The 24,842-nt window shown below is 39.4% G+C and overlaps 2 protein-coding genes across 8 annotated transcripts; one reads left to right on the plus strand and one right to left on the minus strand.

The window, feature by feature from the left end:
* Positions 1 to 1,995: 1,995 nt before the first annotated feature.
* On the minus strand, positions 1,996 to 16,731 carry CDC45 (cell division cycle 45). The gene is made up of 19 exons (XM_072880617.1): positions 16,324 to 16,731; positions 14,996 to 15,055; positions 14,605 to 14,697; positions 14,020 to 14,157; positions 13,264 to 13,407; positions 12,036 to 12,091; positions 11,382 to 11,430; positions 10,511 to 10,572; positions 10,059 to 10,109; positions 9,121 to 9,240; positions 8,596 to 8,727; positions 8,099 to 8,197; positions 7,688 to 7,849; positions 7,353 to 7,491; positions 6,917 to 7,000; positions 5,596 to 5,714; positions 5,070 to 5,146; positions 4,234 to 4,300; positions 1,996 to 3,034 (listed from the first exon to the last, which is right to left on the minus strand). Exons 1-18 carry the CDS (start codon positions 16,555 to 16,557, stop codon positions 4,236 to 4,238), a joined length of 1,884 nt encoding a protein of 627 aa, XP_072736718.1. The 5' UTR covers positions 16,558 to 16,731; the 3' UTR covers positions 1,996 to 3,034; positions 4,234 to 4,235.
* Positions 16,732 to 16,799: 68 nt separating this feature from the next.
* Positions 16,800 to 24,704, plus strand: UFD1 (ubiquitin recognition factor in ER associated degradation 1). Of its 7 annotated transcripts, none has more exons than XM_072880620.1 (12): positions 16,800 to 17,045; positions 17,577 to 17,664; positions 18,374 to 18,406; positions 19,257 to 19,378; positions 19,728 to 19,858; positions 20,261 to 20,333; positions 21,043 to 21,111; positions 21,647 to 21,712; positions 22,004 to 22,051; positions 22,425 to 22,513; positions 23,323 to 23,404; positions 23,834 to 24,704. In XM_072880620.1, the coding sequence occupies exons 1-12, from the start codon at positions 16,815 to 16,817 to the stop codon at positions 23,906 to 23,908; spliced, it is 1,107 nt and encodes a 368-aa protein (XP_072736721.1). In that variant the 5' UTR covers positions 16,800 to 16,814; the 3' UTR covers positions 23,909 to 24,704. The 7 variants fall into 7 exon arrangements, with proteins under 7 accessions (XP_072736721.1, XP_072736722.1, XP_072736719.1 ...); XM_072880618.1 differs by having other exon boundaries at positions 16,883 to 17,045; positions 17,532 to 17,664; XM_072880624.1 differs by lacking the exon at positions 16,800 to 17,045 and adding an exon at positions 17,141 to 17,332 and having other exon boundaries at positions 17,532 to 17,664.
* The last annotated feature ends 138 nt before the right edge of the window (positions 24,705 to 24,842 follow it).

A 24,842-nucleotide genomic window follows, 5' to 3' on the forward strand; every position in this document is an offset into this window, starting at 1 on the left:
GATGTCAAGAATTCTTGGCATGGAGCCTCTGTCCAACACTTAACTGTAAGAAGTGACCATCTTAACCAACCTACACAATGGAGTTTCAATGAGCCATTCAAACCACCAATTTACTGCTGCGGACTGAGCTACGTTTATATCCCCACACTGGGGACTCCACAATTTCAGATCTTCCTATACAACGATTCTGCAAGTAATATTAACATATTCATCTACAACCTCTCTAGCATAGACTAAACTATGTAAGGAGTGTCTGACACTATTTCACATGTTGTAAAATGTTGACATGCAAAAGTTTTATCTATTGGCAGAGACTTCTTCAGGTTTCCACACAGATTTAATAACTTTCTTTTTACATAGTATTCAGCATTCCTGACTGATTTTGGGCCACATTTGGATGGCCTTGGGATCAGTTCAACAGCTGATCAATTCTAAAATTTGGAAAAGCATTCTTGGCACCTCCAATAGATCTTGGGAAAACTAGAACCTTATAAACATCAAAACGCAAAAAGCAATAAAGGAGGGACAAGGGAAGCTTATCCTCCACGTAACAGAGCCACAGCTTTAAGCTTACATATCTGTTTGGAGGTCAAAGAACCTGCCAGTAAAGCAATTACCAACACATCCCAGCATAAAAACTAGCTCCCATTTCTCATCCTCCCAGCACGACGCAATACGCTGAAGCTAAAGAGTGCAGGTGCCTGAAAATTTGTCTATTTGTCAAGACATGACAGTCACTAAAACAAACACACAAACACTCCCCCCCCCCCCTTCCTTCTTCATTGCAAGGCAAGACCTGTATTTATCACAACAGCAGGAAAAGGCGGTAGCAGTAGAACCCAAACATGCCCTGAAAGGGGAATGGAGTAAATACATAACGTTCCAGGAGAGGGACAAAGGATACAACAGCAGTAAGAGAATGGATGAGGTGAGATGAAGGGGTTCACAGAGAGCTTCTAATGAGAGGGTGGAGAAAAAAAACCAGGAAAACCAAAACCCCAAACAAGAAGATAAAGGTAATAGCTTGCTAAGGTACCCATCAAAACTATGCCATGTATTGAAAATGTAGCACTAAATGTAACTAAAGACAGAGACAGCAATTAAACTCAGATGTTGCATGCCCATGCTTTTTGATGCCTTCCTCACAACATTTTTTTTCCCCCTGTCTAAAGGTTTTGTACAGGGAGAAAACGGGGAATTTAGTTGTTTGTTTAGGATTTCCTGATAGATGGCCACTGAACCATGAGTCAGAGATCCAGGAAGTGCAAGACCTTTCATGCATTTACTGAGCAAGCAGACTATACAAGTAAAAGTTCAATTTCATCCAGCACACATTATTCGTTCCGTATACATGAAGGTGGTCTCACACACTGAAGCGCATTGTATTTACTGCTACACATACCCATGTTTTTCTGATACTTACATCTAGAAGCATGAGAGCCCTAAATATGTGATAGGGCTGAACTAAAGTTACAGTCATTTAGTGCTGTGGAAATGGCAGTGATTCTTTTGTGACAGATAAGTTTAAGATAAATTTAGGAAATTCACTTAACTCATTCAGCAGTTTGCAACTGAAAGATAAAGTGAAAATATTTAGAATTGCACTTCAGTGTCACATAGACGCCTCGCTTTTACATTGTAATCATGGCTTGTCACTGGTATCAGTTTTCAAAAGACAACATAAAATTCTGTGTTTCCATTTCTAGACTTCAAGCACAGTAATCTACTTAAAAAATGTAATAAAATTACTGTATGCTGTGTACAGGCAAAACCCAAAGTACGCTGGTAAGGGAGGATATTACTTATTGCCAATACTAACTAGTAAACATGCAAAACCAAAAGGTGGCATTATGTTTTATCTTAGGAAGCGCAGCCTTTTGGCCATCACAGCTTGTACAGGGATTCTACTCAGATAAGATGAAAACATTTGAAAACAAAACAAACAAAAAACCAACACCAATCAAACTTTTGTTTGAATAAAAATATATAGTTTAATTAGCTTTGTTGGCTACATTTAAATCACATTTAATATTAAATTAACCTGTATTAAAAATCTGTACAAAGTATGACGTAATGATAGATAACCTTTACATGGTCATTATAATACATGAAAACATTAAAGTCGCACAGAATACAAGCAAACATTGCAAGAAGAAAAAGAATTCCAAGCGTACACATATACATACCCACCCAATGCACAGCAGGATAAGTCTAACAAGCAATACCATTTCATATGACCAAAGTGAAAGGAAGTCTCTGTCACGGAAGAGGATTGAGCTAGTCTGTCAACATTTGTAATGCTACAGTCTCCACACAATTATCATAGTATTTTAGACTCTTTCCAGGAAAATTATTCCCGAAGCCAAGCTACAACTGACAATACCGTATCACAATGCATGACTAGAAATGCTTTATTGACACCAGAATTCCTCAGATTTTTCATTCGGTATTTGGCAGTTACTCAGTACTTGGATTTTAAAAGCCCTAAAAATCTTAAAACTTGTCTCACAAAACAGTTATTTCAATTAAAGTACAAGACCTCAACCTCATAGTACTAAACAGTTTCGCCGTTCTAGAAATTTGAGAAGAGATTAAAAAAGTTTCTTTTAAAAATAATAAATAAAAAGCATTCAAGACAATTTTAAAACAACATGTGAATGGTAATATAAATATGGAGCTTCTTCAAAATCTACTTTTTTGTTATTAGCCAACAACTAAACATCACAGGAGCATGCCTACTAATAAAAGCAGGTTTGACAAACAGAAGTCCAATTTGCAAAAACTCCTAGTTGACACCTTTTGCCATTACGAGTATGGGATCTTTACAAAGAAGCAGTGTTCAATATCTGTGTTTTAAGGGTAAAATCCTTTTGACCTCCCAAGAGGCATAAAAACAGCAGTCCAGGCCTCTACCGGTACATTTAAGATAAAGCAAGATGATACATCACAATTGCAGCACCATGAACTTTGGAACATCAGAAAATTTCAGAGCATCTGATCCTCAGCTTCCAGCGCAAGGAGCCGAAAAGCACCACTGTGTAACAAGGGCAGAAGACAAGCTGAAACAATCAGTAGTCAGAGTATAAAGAAAGAAACAAAGAGGTAGAAATCTTGGAAGCCATGCATGACTATGCTGTCTAACAAACAACAATTGCAGCTATTGACCCACTGTTTCAAACTTCTGAGTGAATAGAAGAAAAAAAAGAAATTGTAGCTTTGATACCCATTGAAAAAAGATAAGTCGTATTGTCATTTGGCTAGGACTACCAACGTTCACAGACTGTTGTTAAAGTCTTCATCTTACTCCTTTGCTTTCGTATATATATCATAAAGATAATCTTGTGAGATTACTTCACATGTTTATACCAAAGACCAAATCTTTATCTAGGCATGAAAAAGTCATGAGGTACTTTATATACTTTTAAACTGTCTTACTGGTCGTCTGAACAGACTTTACAAAACAATTTAGAGTTTGGCTTCTTCTCTGGGAGAAAGCAAGCTATCCCCACCCATCACTGCAGAATAAACACACACACCCCCCAATAAAAATAGTTCATCATTGAAAAGTAGTGAATATTTGAAGACATCTGCAACAATTTGACAGTCTCATCAGATCTACAGTAAAATCTGTCTTGCCCTAAAGCAGCTTTAAAACAGACTTTGAACTAGTGTGAAGCTAATAGTCACAGCTACAAATGAAGTCTTATATCCCCATCTTTATTCCAGATAAAAACGGCACACCAACATAGGCTACAGCCTTAGCACTGTGAAAGAAAAATGCAAATTCTACATTAACATCAAAGCCAAGAATGGCACTGCTGTGGCCAAGACTCCATCCTGAGCTCAAACAAGCCATCACAGGTAAAAAGAAAAAAGTCAGTAACAGAGTATCAACTACAACGAGCTATTATCTCCATTTCTTTCACAACACAAACAGCTGCTCCTTTTCTAGCTGAAGTTAAAAAGCCACAAAAAGTTAAGAACAATGGAAGAGAAGCTTCTGGGTGACGAAACTTAAATAAATCTCTTAAGGAGAATCTGCTTGTACATTGTCTGCCTCCTCCCAAAAAGTAAAACAATTGTCTTTGTAAGAAACTCTTACCTCCCATTTATATTTTCACTAGAAGTTGCTGCATTTTCTTAGAACATTCTACAGATAATATACGAGTGCCATTTGGTTACTAACTTGATTTGTAATTAATTTTTTAATTAATCCTCCTTACACTGTCTTACCATTAGGACAAGAGAGAAATGAGCGCATCCAGAAATTTGCTCCGGTCTTCTGTTTTCAATTCAATTACTAAAATATGAAATATTTTGTTACAAGATGCAAATAACAGAAAGATATACTAGATGTCATACTTCAAGAATATTAATTCCAAGTACTTATTTATACTCTTAATCAACTTTAAGAAGGAAAAAGAGAAACTATTTATTTGGACAAAATGCAAAGCACATTGTTTATTTTGCTCTTAGATTTCAGCAAACTCTGATTTCTAGGTGCTCACTACATGATATAGCTACCACTTTTTAAATCTAGGAATGTTTCTTTGGATGTTCAACATGCATACATAAGTATGTATTATTAAAAACTGATTCCTTTGTAAACACATACAAAGATAGGCAAGTCTTGTTGCATAAGCATCTCATTTTTCAAACAGGCAATAAAGAATGCATCTCATAACATCAATACCATCCTTGGTTTGGCTGTGAAATACAAAAACCCTCACAGGTAACCTGATAGATTTTAAACTGAAGTGCATGTATGAAAATCATTATTCCACGCAAAATGTAGATCGGCTCAAAAAGATACGCAAGCCTCAGCTTATAGTAGTTTATAATTTCTGCCCAACAAGACAGCACTTCAAAAGAGACTGACCAATAATGTCGTTTGTGTTTATACTAGAGTCAGGACCAGCGTATCACACACACGCCCTTGCTGTTTGCATCCAAGGCATACACAAACGACTCTCCTGTCTGCAGGCGTCACGCTTTACGGAGCCTGCGTAAAGACTGGCCCCTAACGGGCTGTTCGGCAAATGCACTAGGCGGTAGGCAGCAGTACTCACTGGACATGTCGAAGTGGTTGTGTAAAGTCCTGGAACTGGTACTGTCTGCAGCTTTCTCAAAGGCTCTTCCAAAAAAGCTAGAAGATGAACAGAAATACAAATGAGCATTACAGAAAAGGATATATTTACTAAGGGAGAAGTATGGAACTTTTTCCTTGCTGCAAGTTGAAAATGCATTCCAGGTGTTTTTCATGTGCCATGTATTCAACATACATCTCGTTTATTCAAGTGCAAAAATCTTAACATTGCAGGCTTTAAGAAATTAAGTCATGGGTCATGTAGTAAATGATTTCCCTCTTTTAAGATAAAGAAATAGTTACGAGGGAGGGAAAAAAACTTGCAAGGAAGCTGGGGAACATCTGTATCCTCTCTCAAAGTATACCATATGCAAAAAGCGTGTTCTTGAGAAGGATACAATTCAAGTCAACATATTCAGTGTTAAATAGGTACAGGAAAGATATATTTGCTTCAGAGACAGGAAAAGTCTATAGATAACCTTTCATAAGAACTTAAACAATATGCTTACTTCTTTTTGTCAGAGCTTTCCGTCTCTGGAGGAATCCCCACCATGATCACAGTTCCCTGTTCAACATCCATTGGTGCAGCCATTATCAGTGGCAGCAATTTACAGCGCTTGTTTTTTGTCTGGAAGTCAGAAAGCCTCTTTGTTAGACAAAACTCAGGAAACAATTTAGTTTCAGCTGTCCATGTGAGCTAGTATTACAAATACTTATCTAAGGATACAGCTATAATGCAGTTCGACAGAAGGTGGTTTCTTTATATAATCTCTTAATCCCCTTCTTTCTTACAGTAAAAATCACTTTTAAGGACCAATTGAAATTTAATTCCTCTCCAATCTTTCATTCCATTTTAACACAGAAATGATATAGACAGACAAGATATGATTTACAGTAAAGAAAAAAGCTCTTAAAAAAAAAAGAACTGCAGGTATAGGTATCTAAAAACTTGGACTGGGCTTAATTTTTTGCAATAATAATTTTTGCATTGAAATACAACAGATAAAACATTGACAAACACAGTCTTCACTAGAAATTATTTCCCCATCCATACTGTTTTACATCAGTAAGCTGTAACTTTAACAAGTTTTGTAATTTAATTAAATCCAAAAAGAATTATGAAGATTTTAACATTTTTAAACACTTCAGTAAACGAAGCAGGAGTTTGTTTAAAGTGTTCTGTTCTTAAAGTAAATGTTTCGCAGTGAGTTTTAAAAATGCTGTCCTGCTCCTAGTAGCAGACTAGTCATTCACCACGTCTAACTTCCAAACGAGGACAGACAGACACAATCTGACAATGATGGACCACCATAAATTTCATTTACAAACTAGGAACTTCACTCACTGTGAAGAGAGTCCTCAACCTTGAAACCTCATTATCTGAATTGTGTAACTAATAGCTCAAAAGTTAAATGCAATTTAATTTCAGTTACATTAGTTGCAAAGATCAGAGGATTTTGTTTAAACAGACACAGAAATCTTTAGATAACAATTACCAGTCCTACAATATTGCCCTTTTTTGTCTGTCAGGTTACCTTTTCAAAGTACATATTTAGTGATATGGTCCCTCAAAACTTAAAATTACACAAAGTTTTTAGATTGGAAGTATCTTAGTAATGAAAACTCTTTCTAATACTATGAAGTCTCCCAGGCAGATCTCTTTCCTAGAGCAGCATTCACAGATATTCTAAAATTATCCAACCAATTAGCAGAAAAACATTATTAAGATTTTCATATAATGTTTTAAATAATCAACTGCAAGCATCCAACAGAACAGTAACTACTACACAGGTCAGAAGTTAGTTAGTCAAAAGCTTTTGATTTACTTACAGAACAAACAAACGATTTGAGTAAGTATTTACTAAGCAGGCACAGAGACACTGGTTTGGAAAACAGTTTCACATCTGGTGTGCCCTAGGAAAAGAAAAATTATTTCAATTACAATCCAAGATGTTTCTTCCACTTATTTAATTTTAATATCTACCGACAAGTCTAAAAGTTTTGTGTGGCTCAAAGAACACTAACAAGAACCATTACAATACAGGAGTTTGATCTCACCCTCTTGACTTTGGTATGAAGCCCTCCCCCCTTTGAGAGGACTGATTCTTCCTTTGGGAAGTTCAGAGCAGATGTCAATATTGACCCATCAGAGGACAGCACAGTGTAGATAAATAGGTTCTTTCTTACAGAGTCATTCTTACTGAGTCAAGCAGTGAGGAAAACAGTGTTATTCAACTATGAGACAGCCAAAAACTAAAATTCTGACCTCCATGAGAGAGCAATAGAGAAAAGGCCCTTGAGAAATTACAAGGTTGGTGCAAATACAGCTGGCTACTGTCTGCTGAATGGCACGTAACTGCTTTTTGGCTAGGTCCAGCCCTTGGTGCAGTTTGTCCAGGTTACCCCTGCAACAGAAAGAATAAATGCCTTTATATAAAAAGAAAGCTTTTCACACAAAAGTGAGACCTCTCTAAACACTATTTCACAGGGATATTTTGGTTTTTCTTCAGAGGCTTATGAAGCATCAATGCATCTTTTAGATATGTAACTCATGTTCCCTAAATAAAGTTATAAAAGAATGAAGAGACATATTTTCAGTACCTGGAGAGACTGTCCAAAGCTTTAATGAAATTAGTTGTTTCAGGCCCCTCTTTCTCTATATTCTCCATGAGAGAAGCTGTTGCATAAACTATATCACTTGCCGAGAACTTATTCTTAAAGCCAAAGTGAATGCTGAAGGTCTGAACTCTTAAATCCTTCATTCTGCAAAATGAAATAAACCCAGTAAAGATTATTAACATTATCAACATTGACCAGCCATCTCCTCAGTATGTTAATGTTAAGAACATGAAGACAAATCATACCCTAACATTTGCAATGAGCCTAATATTACTTTGTCAATCTAAAATCCATAGTTTTTAAAACAAGATGTTACATGCTCTTCATACAAAAATATTTGAACGTAACTGAAAAGTATTTTCAGATAAAGCATTTGCATTTAAAACCATTTACCCAAACTTGTTTGCAGATTCTTCAATCATTTCCCGAAGATTTTCTTTCAAAGACATGTCCATGGAATTAAACTTCTGTTTCACCTGCTTCAAAGGCAAACTAAAAACAGAAAGGAAAAAAACCCACATTGATAGGTATGCCAGAAAAAACGAATATTTTGCCTTCCTTTCATAAGGCTTCTTTAATATTAGATAATTTAGCAAATTAAGTCTGACTAAGCTTGTTTGCATTCTTTTTTCCTTAGTCATTGAAGAGTGGATGTGAGAAAGCATAGGTTACTATCTACTATTCCATAACGGCATACAGCTGAAGTATTCCTCATACAGCAAGACGCAAGTTGCATAACTCCACTCAAAGAGACTCTGCAACCTACTCAGAGCCCCAGAATCACATTTAAAAGCTAAGAACTTGAGTACTTGCAAGCTATATTCTCAATATTTTCCCATAATTCATTGAAAAGTGATCCTTTAATCGAGATCCAGATTTTTATAACTCACCCCATGTCAGCCAAAAACTCCCGGAGCCTCTTCTGCCCTTGTACGGACCAAAGCTTAAGGCTAGCAGAGGTATATGAAGTGTTACAGAGACTTTCATAGAGAGACCAGTGCTGATAAAGTGCCAGGCGCAGACTGAACAGGAATTACGGAAAATAATTATAAACACCCATATCATTTGAAGTTACAAATAGTAACAAAACTCCACAACTAATAGGTAAGTCTTCAGTCGCCCTTATGTATTGTATCTCTGTACTATGTAAGATACAGTTAGAAGCTGCAGGTGCACGTAACACAAGACGAGCAACACTGACTTGTAACTAATTCTGAAAGGTTAAGCTGACCTGAAGCTACATGAGCTGTTGAAAGAGGGATTCACATTCAACAAAACATTCAAATTTCTATTTCTTTTAATTCCATTCTCAGCAGCAGAGATAGTGCTGGGAATTTTTTTCCCCTAGATAAAAACTCAACTGAGGTTCACCAAGTGGGTAGAGTTAATTTTCCCCAGATCTTATGCAAGGATACTCATATTCAAATGCTATTCGCATGCAATCAATTGACAGAGAGTTTTCTTCATCCTCATTGCGGTGGTTATGGCGAGACACATGACGCTGTAGGATTCCGATATCAGTCACATACTTCATTCTTAAACAAAACCAAATTTGTTACTTCACTTTCTTCCTGTGTATTTTTGTACTTGGTTATAAGAACACAAAAATGCTTCCTAAAGATTACACATTGGCCAGTCAGCAGCCTGAAAACTGCAGATATATCTTTAAAAAAAAACAAAAAAAACCCCAACAAACTAAATTGTTAAATAATGTTCTTTCAATATTGAGCCATACACCCAGGCAATTAAAGCTAAAATAAAACCAATATGGACTGGCCAACAAAATTAGTTACTACATTCATCTCCTTAAAAACATCAGTGTATTAGTAACAACAGAACACCAGAATGAAAGTCTACACATGTACTACTAGAATTCTGATGATATCTAGTAGGAAATACGAAGAAAAAAAAAAGAAAAAAAAAGGAGAAAAGCTGAAACATTAACTAAAACTGGAAAGGAAGCTGGAGGATACAGAACATACAATTTTTTTGCTTTAATAAAACTGTATCACGGTCATATTTACATAAACTACTACTAAACACCATTTTTTTCAGATCAGAAGTGACTGCTTTATAATTTTGTGAAAAATAAAGTTAGTTTAAAAATTCTGAATAGTAGAAAAGGAAAATGCAGTTTTTTCTGATGTATATTCCCATTTTTTGAAGGCATCAGATGACATTCAGTCATTAAGATATTAAATATCAGTGTTTATTAATTATCTTGTATTATATTAATTCCCATATGTTTCCTGATTTCTAGTAATTGCTATTAGTTACTCCTAAAAATAAAATTTAAAAGATAGATAAATAAATAAATAAAAATAATAAAGATAAATTAAAAAATCTTTCTTACTGAGTGATTTTATCTTGGACCCATTGATCTGTTAGGCCAACAATAGCCCACCTAAAATTGTGGGGGGAGGGGGGGAGAAGGAAGGAAAAAAAAAGTTAAAACAAAAAATATTCCAGTATAGTATAGTATGTTTAACCCTCTAACTACGTAACAGAACAAGTCAGAAACACTTGTTCACCAACTGTACATAGAAGTTAATAACAAAGCTATATACTGTTATTTCCTCTTTAGCAGACATGCACATACAGTACCATCCTCCCTTTTTTCCATGCAAAATCTATTGGTTACTTGTAATTAATTTACATAGATGTGTCCTCCAATTCAAGACATACATCCACTCACGAAATAAACTGGAACCTCATACAGAAATCAAATAGTTTTGAGAAATCTTGCCTCTCTTAACTATGGGTTTAAGCTTCTAGCCTCTATGAAAAATGAGAATGGAAACATACCACAACATGTCATTCAAGTCTTTAGACATTATCCATGCCAGATCAAACATCACCATCGCAGACTATACGAGGGAAAAGCAAAAAGAGAAGATAAGCGAACACATAAGTCTCACTTCATTAAACAAATAGAACACAGTTAAATTTGCCAAATACTAGCATGTTAGTAAAGCTCTAGAAATCACACGAGTCTGACAATCTGCCACTGTCTTACTTTAAGACACTAAGTAGAAAGAAAAATATTTTATACAGCTCTGCAAACCTGCATTATATATAAAGCAGCTCTTAACAAAATATAAAAATAACCAGACAAGAGGCCAAATGACAGAAGGAGGAGTTTTATGTCCTAAATATTGTTTGAAATATCCTGACACTTTGAAAACTTTGAAAGGCAAACAAGTTCCCTACATGCTGAAGTCTTTTTGTGAGAGTATTTTGTACATAGATACTTTTTGTCAAGACCTAAAAAAATTCTGTCATAATTTTTTATACCAGCATTAAAGATATCAAACAACATAGTTCTGGTTTATCATTTCCCCCCACTGTTAACATTACATTAGCCACTGTGACTCAGCTGGATCTTGTCTGCCCATCTACCAGTACTGTTTCTATGATGTGTCAAATTCATCAATGGTAAAATTGGATGTACACAACCAGAAAACATTAAACTGCTAAGTCAAACTACTTGTACATATATGATGTATCTTATATATAACAATAAGATATAAAAATAACAAGACATAACAATATTATTATAATGTATAGTATTACTAGGTAATTGTAACATTGTATTAGGTAATTATAACATTTGATATTGTCCAATTACCTTTACATTGGCACCTTGTGTTTTTATGGCAAACGAGTTTATACTTACTGAGGTCCCATGGTATTCATACTGCTCATAATCAAAAAGAATTTCTCGTCTAAAAAGGGAAAAAAACCCCGCATTTGACTAAGTGGTGAACTGGTCATTGGATCCAATTAAAAACATAAGCCAGGAATTGTGAAATAATATTTAAATTTCATTTTAGCAATTAAAAAAAATTAAACTTGGGCTAGAAATTGTTTTTCTGCAAGGCAATTAGATTTTAGTAGCAATGTGGAAACCACACTGAAATGCACTCATAAAGTAAAAAGGAAAAATTTATTAAATCATTATTCCTCAAATCCCATTTTCTTAGGATTTGTTCCTGCTCATTCCTATTGACAATAGTGGGATTATAAAGGAAGAAAACAGAAGCACAAATTTCACCCTAAGATAGACAAGATAAGAATACTACAGCTACTTAGAAGTGAAGCAATGCACCTATGGCTACTTTAATTTATAAATGACTATTTACAACTATCCTCCATTTAAATGTTTTATTTTTATATAGTAAATCTCCCTCTCCACTTTCTGAATAAAGTTAGAACTAAAGCATCTTGCAAATCAAGCAGCATAGTATCATGTTTTTGTATTCTCAACAAGATCTTAATCAATGAATAAGAGAAAGAAAAAGAGATACAAGCAACATAAAGTTAAACACACCTGCGTGCCTCCCATTCTCGCCTTTGTCGTCTTTTCATTGTTCTCTCTATTACATCCTGTAAATTAATTTGGATGTTAAAAAGCTAGAAAAAATACTCTAGTAGATTAGCACCTGTCCAGATACTTTCATGACTAAGTCTTCATTAAAAAGACTTAAAGTCTTCATTAAAAATAAGAATTATTCCTATTAACAACATCTAATGAGAAAAGTATTATTATCAAATATTTTTCCAAAGAACACACTTTTATAAACTTATGGCACTTTTCTGTGCTAGCATTTATTTAGCTCATCATCACAAATAAAACGTCCAGCACACAGTATTTTCAACACTAGCAACATTGCATCCTAGCATTTCCTAACATAAAAATGACACTGATGAAAAATAAAGATGAGATAATTAATGAAGCTCAGAAAAAGAGGCACTCACTGTATATTTAAGCTCCATAAATAGCATCATCAGCTTGAAAACTCAAAGAAATCAAACGGTCTTTGTGAAATATTTAACAGATTGGAGAATAGCTTTTATATATACTATTTATAGGTTTTTCTTTGAATTTCTGACATTTGCTTTTGCTGAGTTAGCGCCCTTTGTGGATTAGTAGGAAAAAATGTACAATGCTAATAGAAAAATAATATGAAATAAATATTAAATCTGATAATGTCTTTACGTTTAACTGTCTCTTAATATTGCTTAGTCTCGTGCCTTTGCTTCCTTGTATGGTATAAACAGAAAATATACTACAAATAACATATGGCGAATTTAATTTTTTTTGTCTACGATAATACACTTCTGTTAGTTTACTGCTACAAGGACAGACAAAATGTATTGCTAAATTAATTGTGGGCGTCTATCTTCTCAAACAGTTATTTTTTAAAAAAATTTATATCTAAGTAAGTTGTTCTGCTAGACTGAAAAGCCCGGAGCACATAATCAGAGAGAGATTTCTTCGGTTCACTGGTTACACAAAGACAGCATTATGCATAATCAAGTTGAAAATATGGTTTTTTTTATATGGAGAAAAAATTTCTGTGCAGTTCAGATAAACAAACATTTTGTGTATGTGAAACTCTGCTGGTTGTAGTAGATTATTTTTAAACCTCACACTTGAATTTGTGATCTAATGGAACATAATTTTTAAAGTCGAATGTCATTATTATGATGATGTAAAGTATATGTAATAACTGTTTTATTTTCCTTATTTTCACAACAAAATAGCAAAAAAACACCTCTTCAAAACGTCTGCGTTTCTCTGAAGGTTCTGACCCATCACTTTCATTCTCTGAGTCCTCTTCTTCATCCTCTTCATCTCTGAAGATATCATCATAAGCAGGAACATCGAGATCATCATCTTGTTTAACTAACAGCTTAATCTAGCAAGAAAAAATGTATTTTAAATAAAGTATCTTATTTAGTGATTAAAATTAATTTCAAATGACAAATGAGAATACTTCAGATAGTAAGAGAGAATAAAAATTAATTTTCGCTGTGATCAATTCCTGGCATAACAAAAATATTGCTTTTTTAATACAAAGACCATGCTTATTTATACAAAATAAGAGTAAAAAACCTATTCCTTTCTTACAGCATTACTGAAAGAATTATGATTTTCTTATGCTTGTTAAAGTCACATTATCGAAAAAGTTGTGCTTAATACTCAAATTCTAGGTGTTGCGAGATCCTGAGAGATAACACACGTTACATTCTGGAGGGCGTTTATCCTCTGATTTGTAGCAGTTTGATTTATAGCAACAGGATTAACAGGTGCTTATGACTGACAACGATCATACCGCTAACGGTATATATTTTATTACTGAAAACAGATTATTTTCCTGATCCTGTACATTACTACTGCAAATGTCCATTAATACTGCTTCCTGACCCACTAGCTAACACTGTAAGCAGTTCAGCAAAACACAGAAAAGCACTACACCACCCACCACCACACTGTGTGAAGATTTTTATTATGAAAGAAAAGCGTTCACCTGTGTGTCATTGTAAACATTCACTACATTGATAGGTCTGTGGCTGTCACATACAAAAAAAAAAGTGTCTTCTTCAGGCTGCAAGATCTCCAGAAGGTCAACATTGGCACCACAATTAATAAGAACAAAATATTTGAACTGCAAACAAAAGAAAAAAAAACAAAACACAGAATGCTTTTTACTTCAATTAGCAGGAAACACAGAAGACTTTTACAAAATCTCCAAAGCACTCATCATTGCCAAAACTTGTATGTACTTTTTGATATTTGATGTCTCTGAGAAGAAAAAAAATTTGTAAGACAAAACACCAAATTCAGGGATGTTGGACATCCAATACCACTGCTTTTTATATCTCAAAATGTGTGCAAACTTAATTTGACTCTAGGAAAATTATAGCACATTAGTTTAAGCTGATATAAAAAACTTGACAAGTTTGTTACTGGTATGCTAAAATTTAACCACTGTTTTGAGGTAACAGATAATAATAATTAGTTTAAGAGCAGACATTTTAAGTTGGGGAAAGGGAAGGAGTGCATGCCTATATAAGATGAGCTGCAACTTAAAAAGTTTCCAGTATTTTTTCACCTGATCTTTATGCTCGAGAAAGGCAGTTTCAAGTTCTTGCCACCCAGATACTGGGACGAGTGTATATTGCACATGATCACATTGAAACAAAGCCTGAAACGAAGCAAACAGCTGTGAGCAAAGGTGAGGGGAAAGAACCTCTTCTACAGTGCTATACCATGCTATAATTCTATTTCATACAAATCTTTATCTTGAAGACATCCCAAATGACAAATCTACATGAACTTTGGGAGTATGACTTACCAGTTTTCAGTGTTGTAACTCATGGAAAAAAATCAGTTACAAGAGCAGATTAAACCTTCACCCTTTCCCCAGTTCAAACCTATTAAAAGGATCCCAGGGCATTTTTTCTTTTACTATTAGCCTACAGTGATAACGAACAAAGACTTACTTGGAGTATTTTACAAGCACATAACGCATCAACATCTGAAGCAACAAGAAGAAGAACACGCTGCAAAAATAATAGAATAACAGTATTAATATATTAACATAGGCAGCAAATCTAACGTGCTGGTACATGAAATGCGTAGATCACTAAGACCAGGAAGTAAGAAATTTAGGTAGAGATCATCATAAGCATAAAACAGGATTGCTTCTGAATGGGCACTGCAAGCAAAATTAACCGGTTTGGATCCCTGTAAATATGAACAATAAACAACTCCACATACCCAAAATATGTCAGCTGCTTTGAGGAAACGTCGTTATTCAGACTCTTATGAACCGCACATAGTTTTGAAGGTTCAAAGCTAGCCAGCCCTACAACTATTTTCATCATGTCTAGAAAGGCCCAAGTTTTCAGCATGGGATCTGGAACAGTTCTGACCAAAGAAAATCTGTAGCAAAAATAGGAGCAAGGCAACTCTTGAAATAACCTTGATTTAGGCAAAACAATTCATCTGGTGGGTTTTGTTTTGGGGTTTTTTTTTTTTGAGATTTTGCACACAGTTGGAGAAGTTGAAGGAAATGCTTTCTCATTTGCACAATCCATAATATGGCTTCACAGGTAGAAATACTAAAAGACTGTCCAACACAAGCTTTACCACTTCAGTGTACACATCCACTCTGAACGAAGTTAACAAACTGTTGGTTAAAAGTGAATGTAGCCAACCAGACCTACTACAAGAAAGACTGCAAGAGAAACCTCAAAGAAGACAGAATACAAGATTTAGCGTCTGGGCAAACAACATCAAAACGGTTTAAAAGATATAAAGAAAAAATAATAGATCTAGACATGTCTTGGTTAAACAAAAGATCTACAAGAATACCCCAAGGACTTGCGAGAAAGGAGGTGAACTGGAAGTAAAACTTCTGGCGAGGCCTCGTCGCACTGGCAGCAGCTTTGGCTCGGGTTTCCAACGCCGCAGACACGCCGGGAGGGGTATCTTTACAGTCCGGGCCACCGGCGGGCCCGCCGCCCTCAGCGCGGCCCAGGGCGCTACGCCCGCCCCACAGCGGCGCTCCCCGCCGCCGGCCCCCACCCCGGCAGCCCCGGGGACGCGGGCACTACCGCCCCCCACACCCCTCGCGGCCCCAAGAGGACCGGAGCGCCTCAGCCGCCGCCGAGAGAGCCGGGGACACCCCGCCACCGTCCCCGCTCCGCGAGGCGGCGGGAACCGCCGCAGCCCCGCGGGGAGCGGCCTGAGGGGAGACGGCTCCGCCCGCCGCCGGGACGCCCGGTGTTACCCTACGCCCTCCCCGGTGGCGGCCCGCCGCCCGCACCTGGCTGACAATCACGTCGTAAAACTCCCGGCGGCAGTCGGAGATGAACATGGCGGCAGCGCGAGCGCAGCGGGGAAACGGCGGGGAAACGGCGGCAGCCACGGGCCGCCCCCTCTCAAACTGGGCGCCAAACCAGCGCCGCTTCCTATTGGTCTTCTCGTCACGGCGCGCTGGCCAATGGAAAAGCGGCCGTCCCTCCTTCGCAGAGCGGATTGGGCGAACTGCCCAACCCATTCCGGGTTCTCGCCAATGGGGTTGGGAAAAGGGAGTCGCGACAGGTGCGGCTGGCCAATCCTAGGAGTAGCTCAGCCGGAAGCACCGTTCTGGCTTTTGTTGCCAAGTCTGCCATCTTTGCCGCGGGCGAATTGTTTGCTTTGCCATTTAAGTGAGTCCGACGAAGAGGCGGGAGCGGTCATATCAACACTCGGTGACCGGAGAAGGGCCAAGCAGCCAGAAGAGCCTTCCACAATGGCCACATCGGCGGGTGCGAGATGGCGCCTTCCGCCCTCACACGAAATGGCCGCCCGGGAGGCGGGCGCCGCGCGGCACGCTGGGAGGGGGAAGAGCGGCGGGGGAGGGCCGTGGGGTGGGGCCCGCGGCGGCGGCCAGAGCCCCGTCAGGCGAGAGAGCGGCCCGGCCCGGCCCGCCCGCCCGCCCGCGCCCCGCCGATTCCTCTGGGGAGCTCGAGCGCGGCCGCTCCGCGCCTCAGCGCCGCCGCCATGGTGAGGCCCGGGGGGCGGCCGGGGGAAGTGCCGAGTCACGGCGGGCGGGCGGTGGGTGGCTGGGCGGGCCCCGCGCTCCTTCGGCGGCGGCGGCGGCGGCGGCGGCCGTTCCCCCGCCGGTGCCCGCCGGCGAAGCCCGTTTTCGAAGCCGGCGAGCAGCGACGCTGGTGCGCGGTGCCAGGCTGAGGGCGGGCGGCCGGCGGGTGCCGGCGTCTCCTCCGCGGCGCGGTGGCCTCGACCTGCGGCGCAGCCGGGAAGCGCGCTGCGTCCATCTTCTGTCTCCTCGGGCAGCGTTTGACGCACAAACCCTTCCCCGAGCAGCGCGTAAGCTGTGCGGAAAGAGGGTCGCCTCAGCTGAGGGCGGTCAGCCGAGCGGCTCCGGGGGGCTTTAGCTAAGCTTCAGGAGACTTCGGGCCGCGCTGTAGCGCTTCGGTGTGCTGTAGACACCTATTAAGGCACCCTTCTCTCTGTGTTTTTCTCCCCTAGTTCTCTTTTAATATGTTTGATCACCCCATCCCTCGGGTTTTCCAGAACCGCTTCTCAACCCAATACCGCTGCTTCTCCGTATCCATGCTTGCCGGACCTAATGACAGGTCAGATGTGGAGAAAGGCGGGAAGAGTATGTGCATGTTTTATTTTGACTAATAACCTGTTGGAAAAGTGTTTGTGAATAATATCAAGTAATACAGCTTTTGGCCAAGACTGCAGAAACGTTGTTGATCAGCATGGAGACGTACTGTTGGCTTCGTGGCTGGAGCGAGAAGAGCATCCCGGGTGGGGCTTTACGAAGGAAGGAGGAAGGGTTTATCGCTTAGTGTGTCACTAAAAGCTCACCGAGTGAGTCCTGGGTTATGAGCGTTAGAAGAAGACATTAGGCCCATTATGAGCCATGGAAATTTATGATTAAGGACTTTTTTCCCCTCCTTGTCGTACCTCACTTAGCTTAAACAAGGAGAATAGATTGGCCAACTTAATTATCCGGCTGTCGGACTAATGCTATGTTGTTTTGAGTTGGCATCGATTTAAGAGCACCTATGAGCCCAAACAAATAAAATTACCTTTAGGAAACATTTGCTTTAGTACTAGGTATTGTAAAACCTTGTCTTCTCTTTTTTTTCCTGATTAAATTCTGAAATCTCCATGCTAGCGGGTATATCTGTCATGACTGATTCTACTGAAATCTCTGTCTCGAAAATTAATTTGCAGGTGATTTTAGAATCTCCTTTTTTTAGAGAAGGTTTTAGAGAAAGGAATGATTAAATTGTATGTTATGTACTCTTTGTACAGTCATACTTTTCCTAATCTCATATTCTTATTAATTTCTGCAGTAATTATGCCACCATCAGCTTTGGATCAACTCAGTAAGTGTATATTCTATTCTGAAATAACAAATTAGAAATATAAGCAAATGCATAAGCAAATTCCACAGTATTTTAGTTATCTATTAAAATCTGACTTAAATAGAGAATATGAGGCTAATTAGTTCAAAAAACGTATTTTGGAAGTATTTTGTCTGTCAGAATTAATGAGGCTTGTCTGTCATCAAGCACAGACATCTGAAGTGTTGGGCTACCTGAGGCATGAATCGATATTTATTAGCTATTAATAGTGTACTCAGTATAATGGTTACAGTTAATCTAGTAAATTCTTAATCTCAACCTGCTTGCTCTGGACACTGTTGTCTGGAGCAAAATCTATTTGAAAGAACAATAAGTGATAATTAACTTTGAAATGGGGAAAAAGATAACTGAATCCATAGTATAAATGGTCTTTATTGGCCTTTTTAACTAAGGGGTTTTTCCCCCCCCCTCAGAGTTTTAGCCTTAATAGAATTTCTTTGAGAAATCAGTTTAGTCAGGATTTAATTTTAAAATAGGCAGGGCGTGTTAAAATTCATTGGGTAGGAGCTAACTGATAGTAGCACAAGGACATAACAGTAATAGATTCCTCTGCTGATAGCCGCTGCCTGCTCACCTCTGAGCTTGGGGAAATGTTGGAGAGGCATTTAAAGTTCTAAGTGCAATGGCAGTACAGTGTTCCTGTATCTGCATTCTCTCCTGGATTTGTAGTTTTGAGGAACTGGAATAATGGTGTGAGGGGAATCCTCTCCTATAGTCTGTCCCATTCTCTTGCTAATGTTCAGTCTCTGAAAGCTTCAGAAATATGTTAGTGGCTTTTAACAAATAACATTTTTTTCTCCTTTCTCACCAGGCCGACTTAATATTACTTACCCGATGCTGTTTAAGCTGACCAATAAAAATTCAGACCGAATGACGCACTGCGGAGTGCTTGAATTTGTGGCTGATGAGGGCATATGTTACCTTCCGCACTGGGTGAGTTGTCTCATGCTGAACTGTCAAAACCTGAAGAGTGGGATTAGTGAGTTGCCAGCTTAATATTAAAGAGGCGGAATGTTTCCTGAAAGGGCGTGTCTTTGCTAGTCATGTTCCTGCAACAGCTTTCAGTCACAGCTCAGGTTTCCCTCCATGAGAGTTTAACCAAGTAAGCAAAGCAAACTGCTTTTTAAGATGGACCTGACTGTTCTTCCTGAAATTAAACCATGGTAAACTGGTGCATTTCAAGGAAGATGGTGGCCCCAGCGAAAATGGGTATACGCAAGGAAAGAATTTAAAACATCCGTCATGTCAATAGTGGTTTGTATATTTGTTTTAATTCTTGCAGATGATGCAGAACTTGCTGCTGGAAGAGGGAGGCCTGGTGCAAGTGGAGAGTGTTAATCTTCAAGTTGCTACTTACTCAAAATTTCAGCCACAGAGTCCAGATTTTCTTGACATCACCAATCCCAAAGCTGTGTATCCTTCCTGTTCAGTTATGGAGCAGGGGACAAAAGTTTAACCCAAATTGGAATGATGAAGCAGAGCTAGCTTTTCAGTGCGGCTCGTACTCTTCCAGTAGTAGGTAACTACTGCTGCTCCTTCTGAAAACTAAAAGGATGCAGAGCTTATGTACAGAGGTGTTGCCAACTGCTGGCACACAGTGTAGCCTGGAGTGAAGAAGCATGAGTCTTGGCTTAAAGTCCAGTGAGTTTAAGTGTCCCTTAGAAGAACTTGTACGCCCCAATGTTTACTAAAAGGCTGTCTACAGTACCGATGACTTTTAAACCAGGTTTGAGAGGCCAGAGTTTTATAACATATTAAGTTTAAAGCTTTGATGTTGTGTTGAAAACAAATGTTTCATCTTAACATACTCCAAAGATTAGAAAATGCATTGAGAAACTTCGCTTGTCTAACTACTGGGGATGTTATTGCCATCAACTACAATGAAAAGGTACAGTATACAACAGCAATCCATGCAAGTTTTGTTTGGATACCATCAATTCGAGGAAATAAATTCTACCCCATGTTAAAAAGTACACTGTATTTCAGTAGATTGTGACCACATAAGTACTTTGACCACATCCTGTGAATAGATTTTATAGATGAGTATTTGGCAGCACATGAGCACATTTGATCACCTGGGGTTGTACACTAAGCTCAGTTGTTGGATGTTGGTGCTAAAACAACCAGCACAGAGCTGTGCGGTACTGTTGACAAGTAATCCCAGATGGTAGATTTTGCAATCGGCTTTCTATTGGAGAAAAAAGGGGTCAGTTAAGTCTTTTCCTGAGCTGCTGTTTAGACTGGTTTTTGACTCGCGAGAAAGTAAGTTTGTGTGCCGTTGATGTTTTTACAAGTCAAGGGACAGAATTTATCCTGAATTTGTAATTTGTTTTCAAAAATGCAGATTAAGGTACAGTAAGAGTGCAGCAAGGTACAGTAAAAGGTAGGTTCTCAAGCTCCAGCATATAGCAGTCTTCTAAGTTAAAAATCTTTGCTCTCAATTTCTGTAGAGATCCTGCAGTAGCCAGTCCTCAACCTAAAGAGCACTTATTTCAATTTTCTTGAAGCTATCTGAAGGGAAAGACTTAGATATGCTTTTCTTATACATAACTTGAGCTCTTTAATGTGCAATCTTAAAATATTCATTACTGTTTCAGATCTATGAGCTTCGGGTAATGGAGACCAAACCGGATAAGGCTGTGTCCATCATAGAATGCGATATGAACGTAAGTTAAAGTGATGTGGAAGGTCTGGTTTTACTTTGTCCTCCCAAAAAGAGAGGGCATCTCGTTCGGTGATAGCACCGTGCACCAAGCACCTCTGACGCTGCAGGAAAAATAAAATCAGATGGGATAGGGAAGATGACTCATTGGAGGGTACCTCATGTACCTTTGTGACCACATCTGTGGTCTCGAGCTGCACTTCATGTACCATCAGGTGACTGTAGTGCCTAGAATTTACTGTTCAGCTTCATTTAGTGTTTTATAATCTGAGTTTTATTTAACAGCCTTGTCTTGATTCAAACTCCAGTGATATTGTGGGGTGCTGTTTTACTGTTCTGTTTCAATTACGTGCTAAGACTCATTCCTGGAAGGCTTAGTCTTTTTAGTTCTGAGTTAAAATGTTTAACAAGCAAACCTCAGTTCTTTCTAGATCAAAATGGAGTGATAGTTTGTGGAGTTTTGAGGAATAGTAATATAAAGCTTATGAGTAAAAGAAATGTATCAGTCATGCGTATTTTCATGCTTCTTGTGTAAATAGGTGGATTTTGATGCTCCTTTGGGGTACAAAGAACCAGAAAGAAGTGCACAACACGAGGAGACCACAGTAGGTTAAGCTTCTGTTCTTTAAAAACATATTCCCTAGAAGTCAGCCTTGCTTGTGATGGAGCAGTGAGCACCAACATAAATTTTTTTCCCGAAACAATTTCTTAAGACTAAACTTCACTTACCAGACGCTTTTGCTTGTGTTACTTAGGAGGTAGTTGTTTGTCCACTGTTGATTTTGGAAAGGGATTGTTCTGAAGTTTTGTTTGGTCAGACATATGTGGAACTCTTTTCATGTGTTCTGCATATCACAACATGAACACAATGAACCAACTTGTTTTTTCCCTCACAGGATGTTGAAGCAGACCATAGTGGTTATGTGAGTGACATAGGATTTCGTGTAAGTCCCCTATTTCTGCTGGTTTCTCTATGTTGTAGAATGGTGAGGGAAGGTTGTGCCAAACAACTGCAAAACACTAGTACCTGTTCTTAGAGGTGCTTGTTGTTTGACTGGCAAGTATCTGCAAATGTTTTGTGGTGCTTACAGCCAGCAACAGCGTGACTTGCTGTCCTTAAAAGGGCAGTCTATAAATGGGAGACGGAAACATGCTCCTGTACCCAGGGTTCATCAGCTCATATGTACCAAAAAGGAACATGCCGAATCAAATCATTAAATAAAAATGATAGTAAGACTTTACAGAATATAGTATCCCTGTGCAGTGGGCTTTCAAATACCAGATACAGTTACATTAAAACTCGTTGTGTATACATAGGCGTTCTCTGGTTCTGGGAACAGATTGGATGGCAAGAAGAAAGGTGTTGAGCCTAGTCCATCGCCAATTAAACCAGGAGACATTCGAAGGTATGTCTGTTTCATTCAGTTGTCAGCACCTGAAGGATCAGTGTTGGAGCGGAGGTTTTGTTTGTTGTTTTTTTTTTTCTGCTCCTGCAATATAAAGAAGCTAATTTCCTCATAAGTTTGCATTTAGAAAACAAATAGTCCAATCTTCTAAACTGACTGTGAGGTCCCTGACTACTTAAGATGCAGATCCTAAGTTAATTGTTGCCAAAACTCACTCGCGCAACTCTGGTTCTATAGAAGACAAGCGGGGAAAGGCAGCAGGTCTAAATGGGGCTGGTGGGCTGGATCGAGTGATGCACAGAGCAGAACCCTGCCAATTTTCTAGAGTGAAGTTTGGCGTAAAGTGAAGTCTTTTTTTGAGTTGGGTGGATAACCAAAGCCAAGCCATGTGTGGGTTTGGGTTTGGTTGGTTTTTTTTTTCCTTAGAAGGAAACTTAGAAAATTTGGACTTAGTGGAAGTGTGCAGGGATGTGGTTCCTGGGTGTTCTGTCATTTACGCCTGTCACAAAACGACTTGAACCCTTGTGGAAAAGCATGTCCATGGCCCTGTGGAAACCACAAGCGTGGTTTTGTGGAAACGTGCCCACAGGCAAGGTCCTACAGCAGCTCCGGTATCTGATTATTTACTTCACGCAGTGTATGCCTACCTTCAGAAAACAATTCAGTGGTTTAACTCTAGAATTATTTGGTAACAAAAATTTGCAGGCAGTGTAGGTATGATACTGACAGACATCAAATAGGTCTCACTGTGTTCAATTGGATGGTAGGTATAAAACTTCTTTCATAATATTTTTATGCTTCTTTTCCAGAGGAATACCCAACTATGACTTCAAGATTGGTAGAATCACGTTCATTAGAAACTCACGTCCACTAGTTAAGAAAGTTGAAGAGGTAAATGAAGTTGGATCCTTCCCAGTTTTGAACAGAATTAGAACATTAGAACTGCTGTCCAAGTTTGTGGTTCCTCTCTCCATACTTGATTTTTCACAGCGCACTTCTGTTAAAAAGTGGTAGTAGCTAAAAAGTGGTTTGAGTTAGGTGAAAGCAACCTCCGATGTCCTTGCTTGCTAGTGTAAAAAGGTTGGCCTGATACAAGTTCAATAAGCCAGTGCATACTTGTTTCAGTTGGCTGAAGGTCACAGAAATGCTCGTATTTTATTTTCTGGAAGAAAGTGGTTTTTATGTAGGTTAAGGATGTGAAATGTCTGCAGTCAGTTGCTGCTCTGATGGAATGTTCTTTCTAACGATGGTTCAGCTTTCATTGTGCACAAGCAGCGAGCAAAGCGGTAACAGCCTTTTTTCACTCTTTCCTTTTTCCAGGATGAATCTGGAAGCCGGTTTATTGCCTTTTCAGGAGAAGGCCAGTCTCTGCGCAAGAAGGGAAGAAAACCCTAAGTTGTGGTACCTTTAGTCAGTTAGGAGGAAAATAAAATAACCATTGCAGCATATTGGATCTTAGTTACTGCAGGTGAGAGGAGAGAGCGTTTTGCAACACAGGAACACTTTTACTGGTTTTGGTTTCACGTTTAAAACCGGAGCTGTCAGACTGTCTTGATTTTCAGTTGAAAATTAAGTTCTGGGAATTCTGAGAGAATTTTTCGTATGCGTTGTAGAGAGGGAAAGTGTATCTCTGATAAACCTGAGAAGGAAAAGCGACAAGGCCTACCCTGCTAAAAGGCCGGGTTCTTAGACTGCATCCGCCCCCTTGTCCCCTGAGTGACGCTGCTCTCGCGTTGCTCCGTGCTTGGTATTTTCCTCCCTCTCTCTATATTTTGCCACAATTCCGGGTAAGCTTTTTGGTGTGGCGCAAACGAAGGCTTACACTGCGGTGTTCAGGGCTTTGCGCAGGGATCTCCTCGATCTTAGCGTCGGGTGTTGGGTTGTAAATCCTCCTAAGCAACCCCCCTGTAATTGCTTTTAATATTTATAATTAATAACATGCCTTTTAGTAGTTCAGACCCAGTAACGTACTGTAGCAATCTAACGGCACGAGTAGGGGGAGGCGAGACCCAGCCTCTCTGCCTGGGGCCGGGGAGGGAGGACAAAGCTCCGGCGTCCTGCGCCGGGGGTAGCGGTGTCGGTGGTAACCCGAGCGTCCTTCCCGGCGTGCGGTTACCGAGCCTTTGCGTGGGTAACCGGGTGAGCCCCCTGCGTCCCTCCCGAGAGGCCGAGTAAAGGTTCCTCGCCCGCCCGCCCGCGTCCCTGCTGTGCTCGTTGCGGAACGCGCCGCGGCCGCGGCTCCCGGGCCGGGGGGGCGGGGCCTCTCGCCGGGGGGGCGGGGCCGCGGCGGTCGCGTGCTGTGGGGAGCCCCGGCCCGCAGGCAGCCATT

The sequence above is a fragment of the Ciconia boyciana genome, chromosome 15 (genome assembly GCF_034638445.1).
Source record: "Ciconia boyciana chromosome 15, ASM3463844v1, whole genome shotgun sequence".
NCBI lineage: Eukaryota > Metazoa > Chordata > Aves > Ciconiiformes > Ciconiidae > Ciconia > Ciconia boyciana.

Coding starts and splice junctions, on each gene's coding strand:
- UFD1 (XM_072880620.1), top strand. CDS start 16,815: ATGGCGCCTTCCGCCCTCACACGAAATGGCCGCCCGGGAGGCGGGCGC. Junction 17,665..18,373: donor TGTGGAGAAAGGCGGGAAGA/GTATGTGCATGT, acceptor TAATTTCTGCAG/TAATTATGCCACCATCAGCT. Junction 21,713..22,003: donor CACAACACGAGGAGACCACA/GTAGGTTAAGCT, acceptor TTTCCCTCACAG/GATGTTGAAGCAGACCATAG.
- CDC45 (XM_072880617.1), bottom strand. CDS start 16,557: ATGGGTTGGGCAGTTCGCCCAATCCGCTCTGCGAAGGAGGGACGGCCG. Junction 9,241..10,058: donor GTCCAAGATAAAATCACTCA/GTAAGAAAGATT, acceptor GTTTTGTTTAAG/AATGAAGTATGTGACTGATA. Junction 8,198..8,595: donor GAGTTTTTGGCTGACATGGG/GTGAGTTATAAA, acceptor TTCTGTTTTTAG/TTTGCCTTTGAAGCAGGTGA.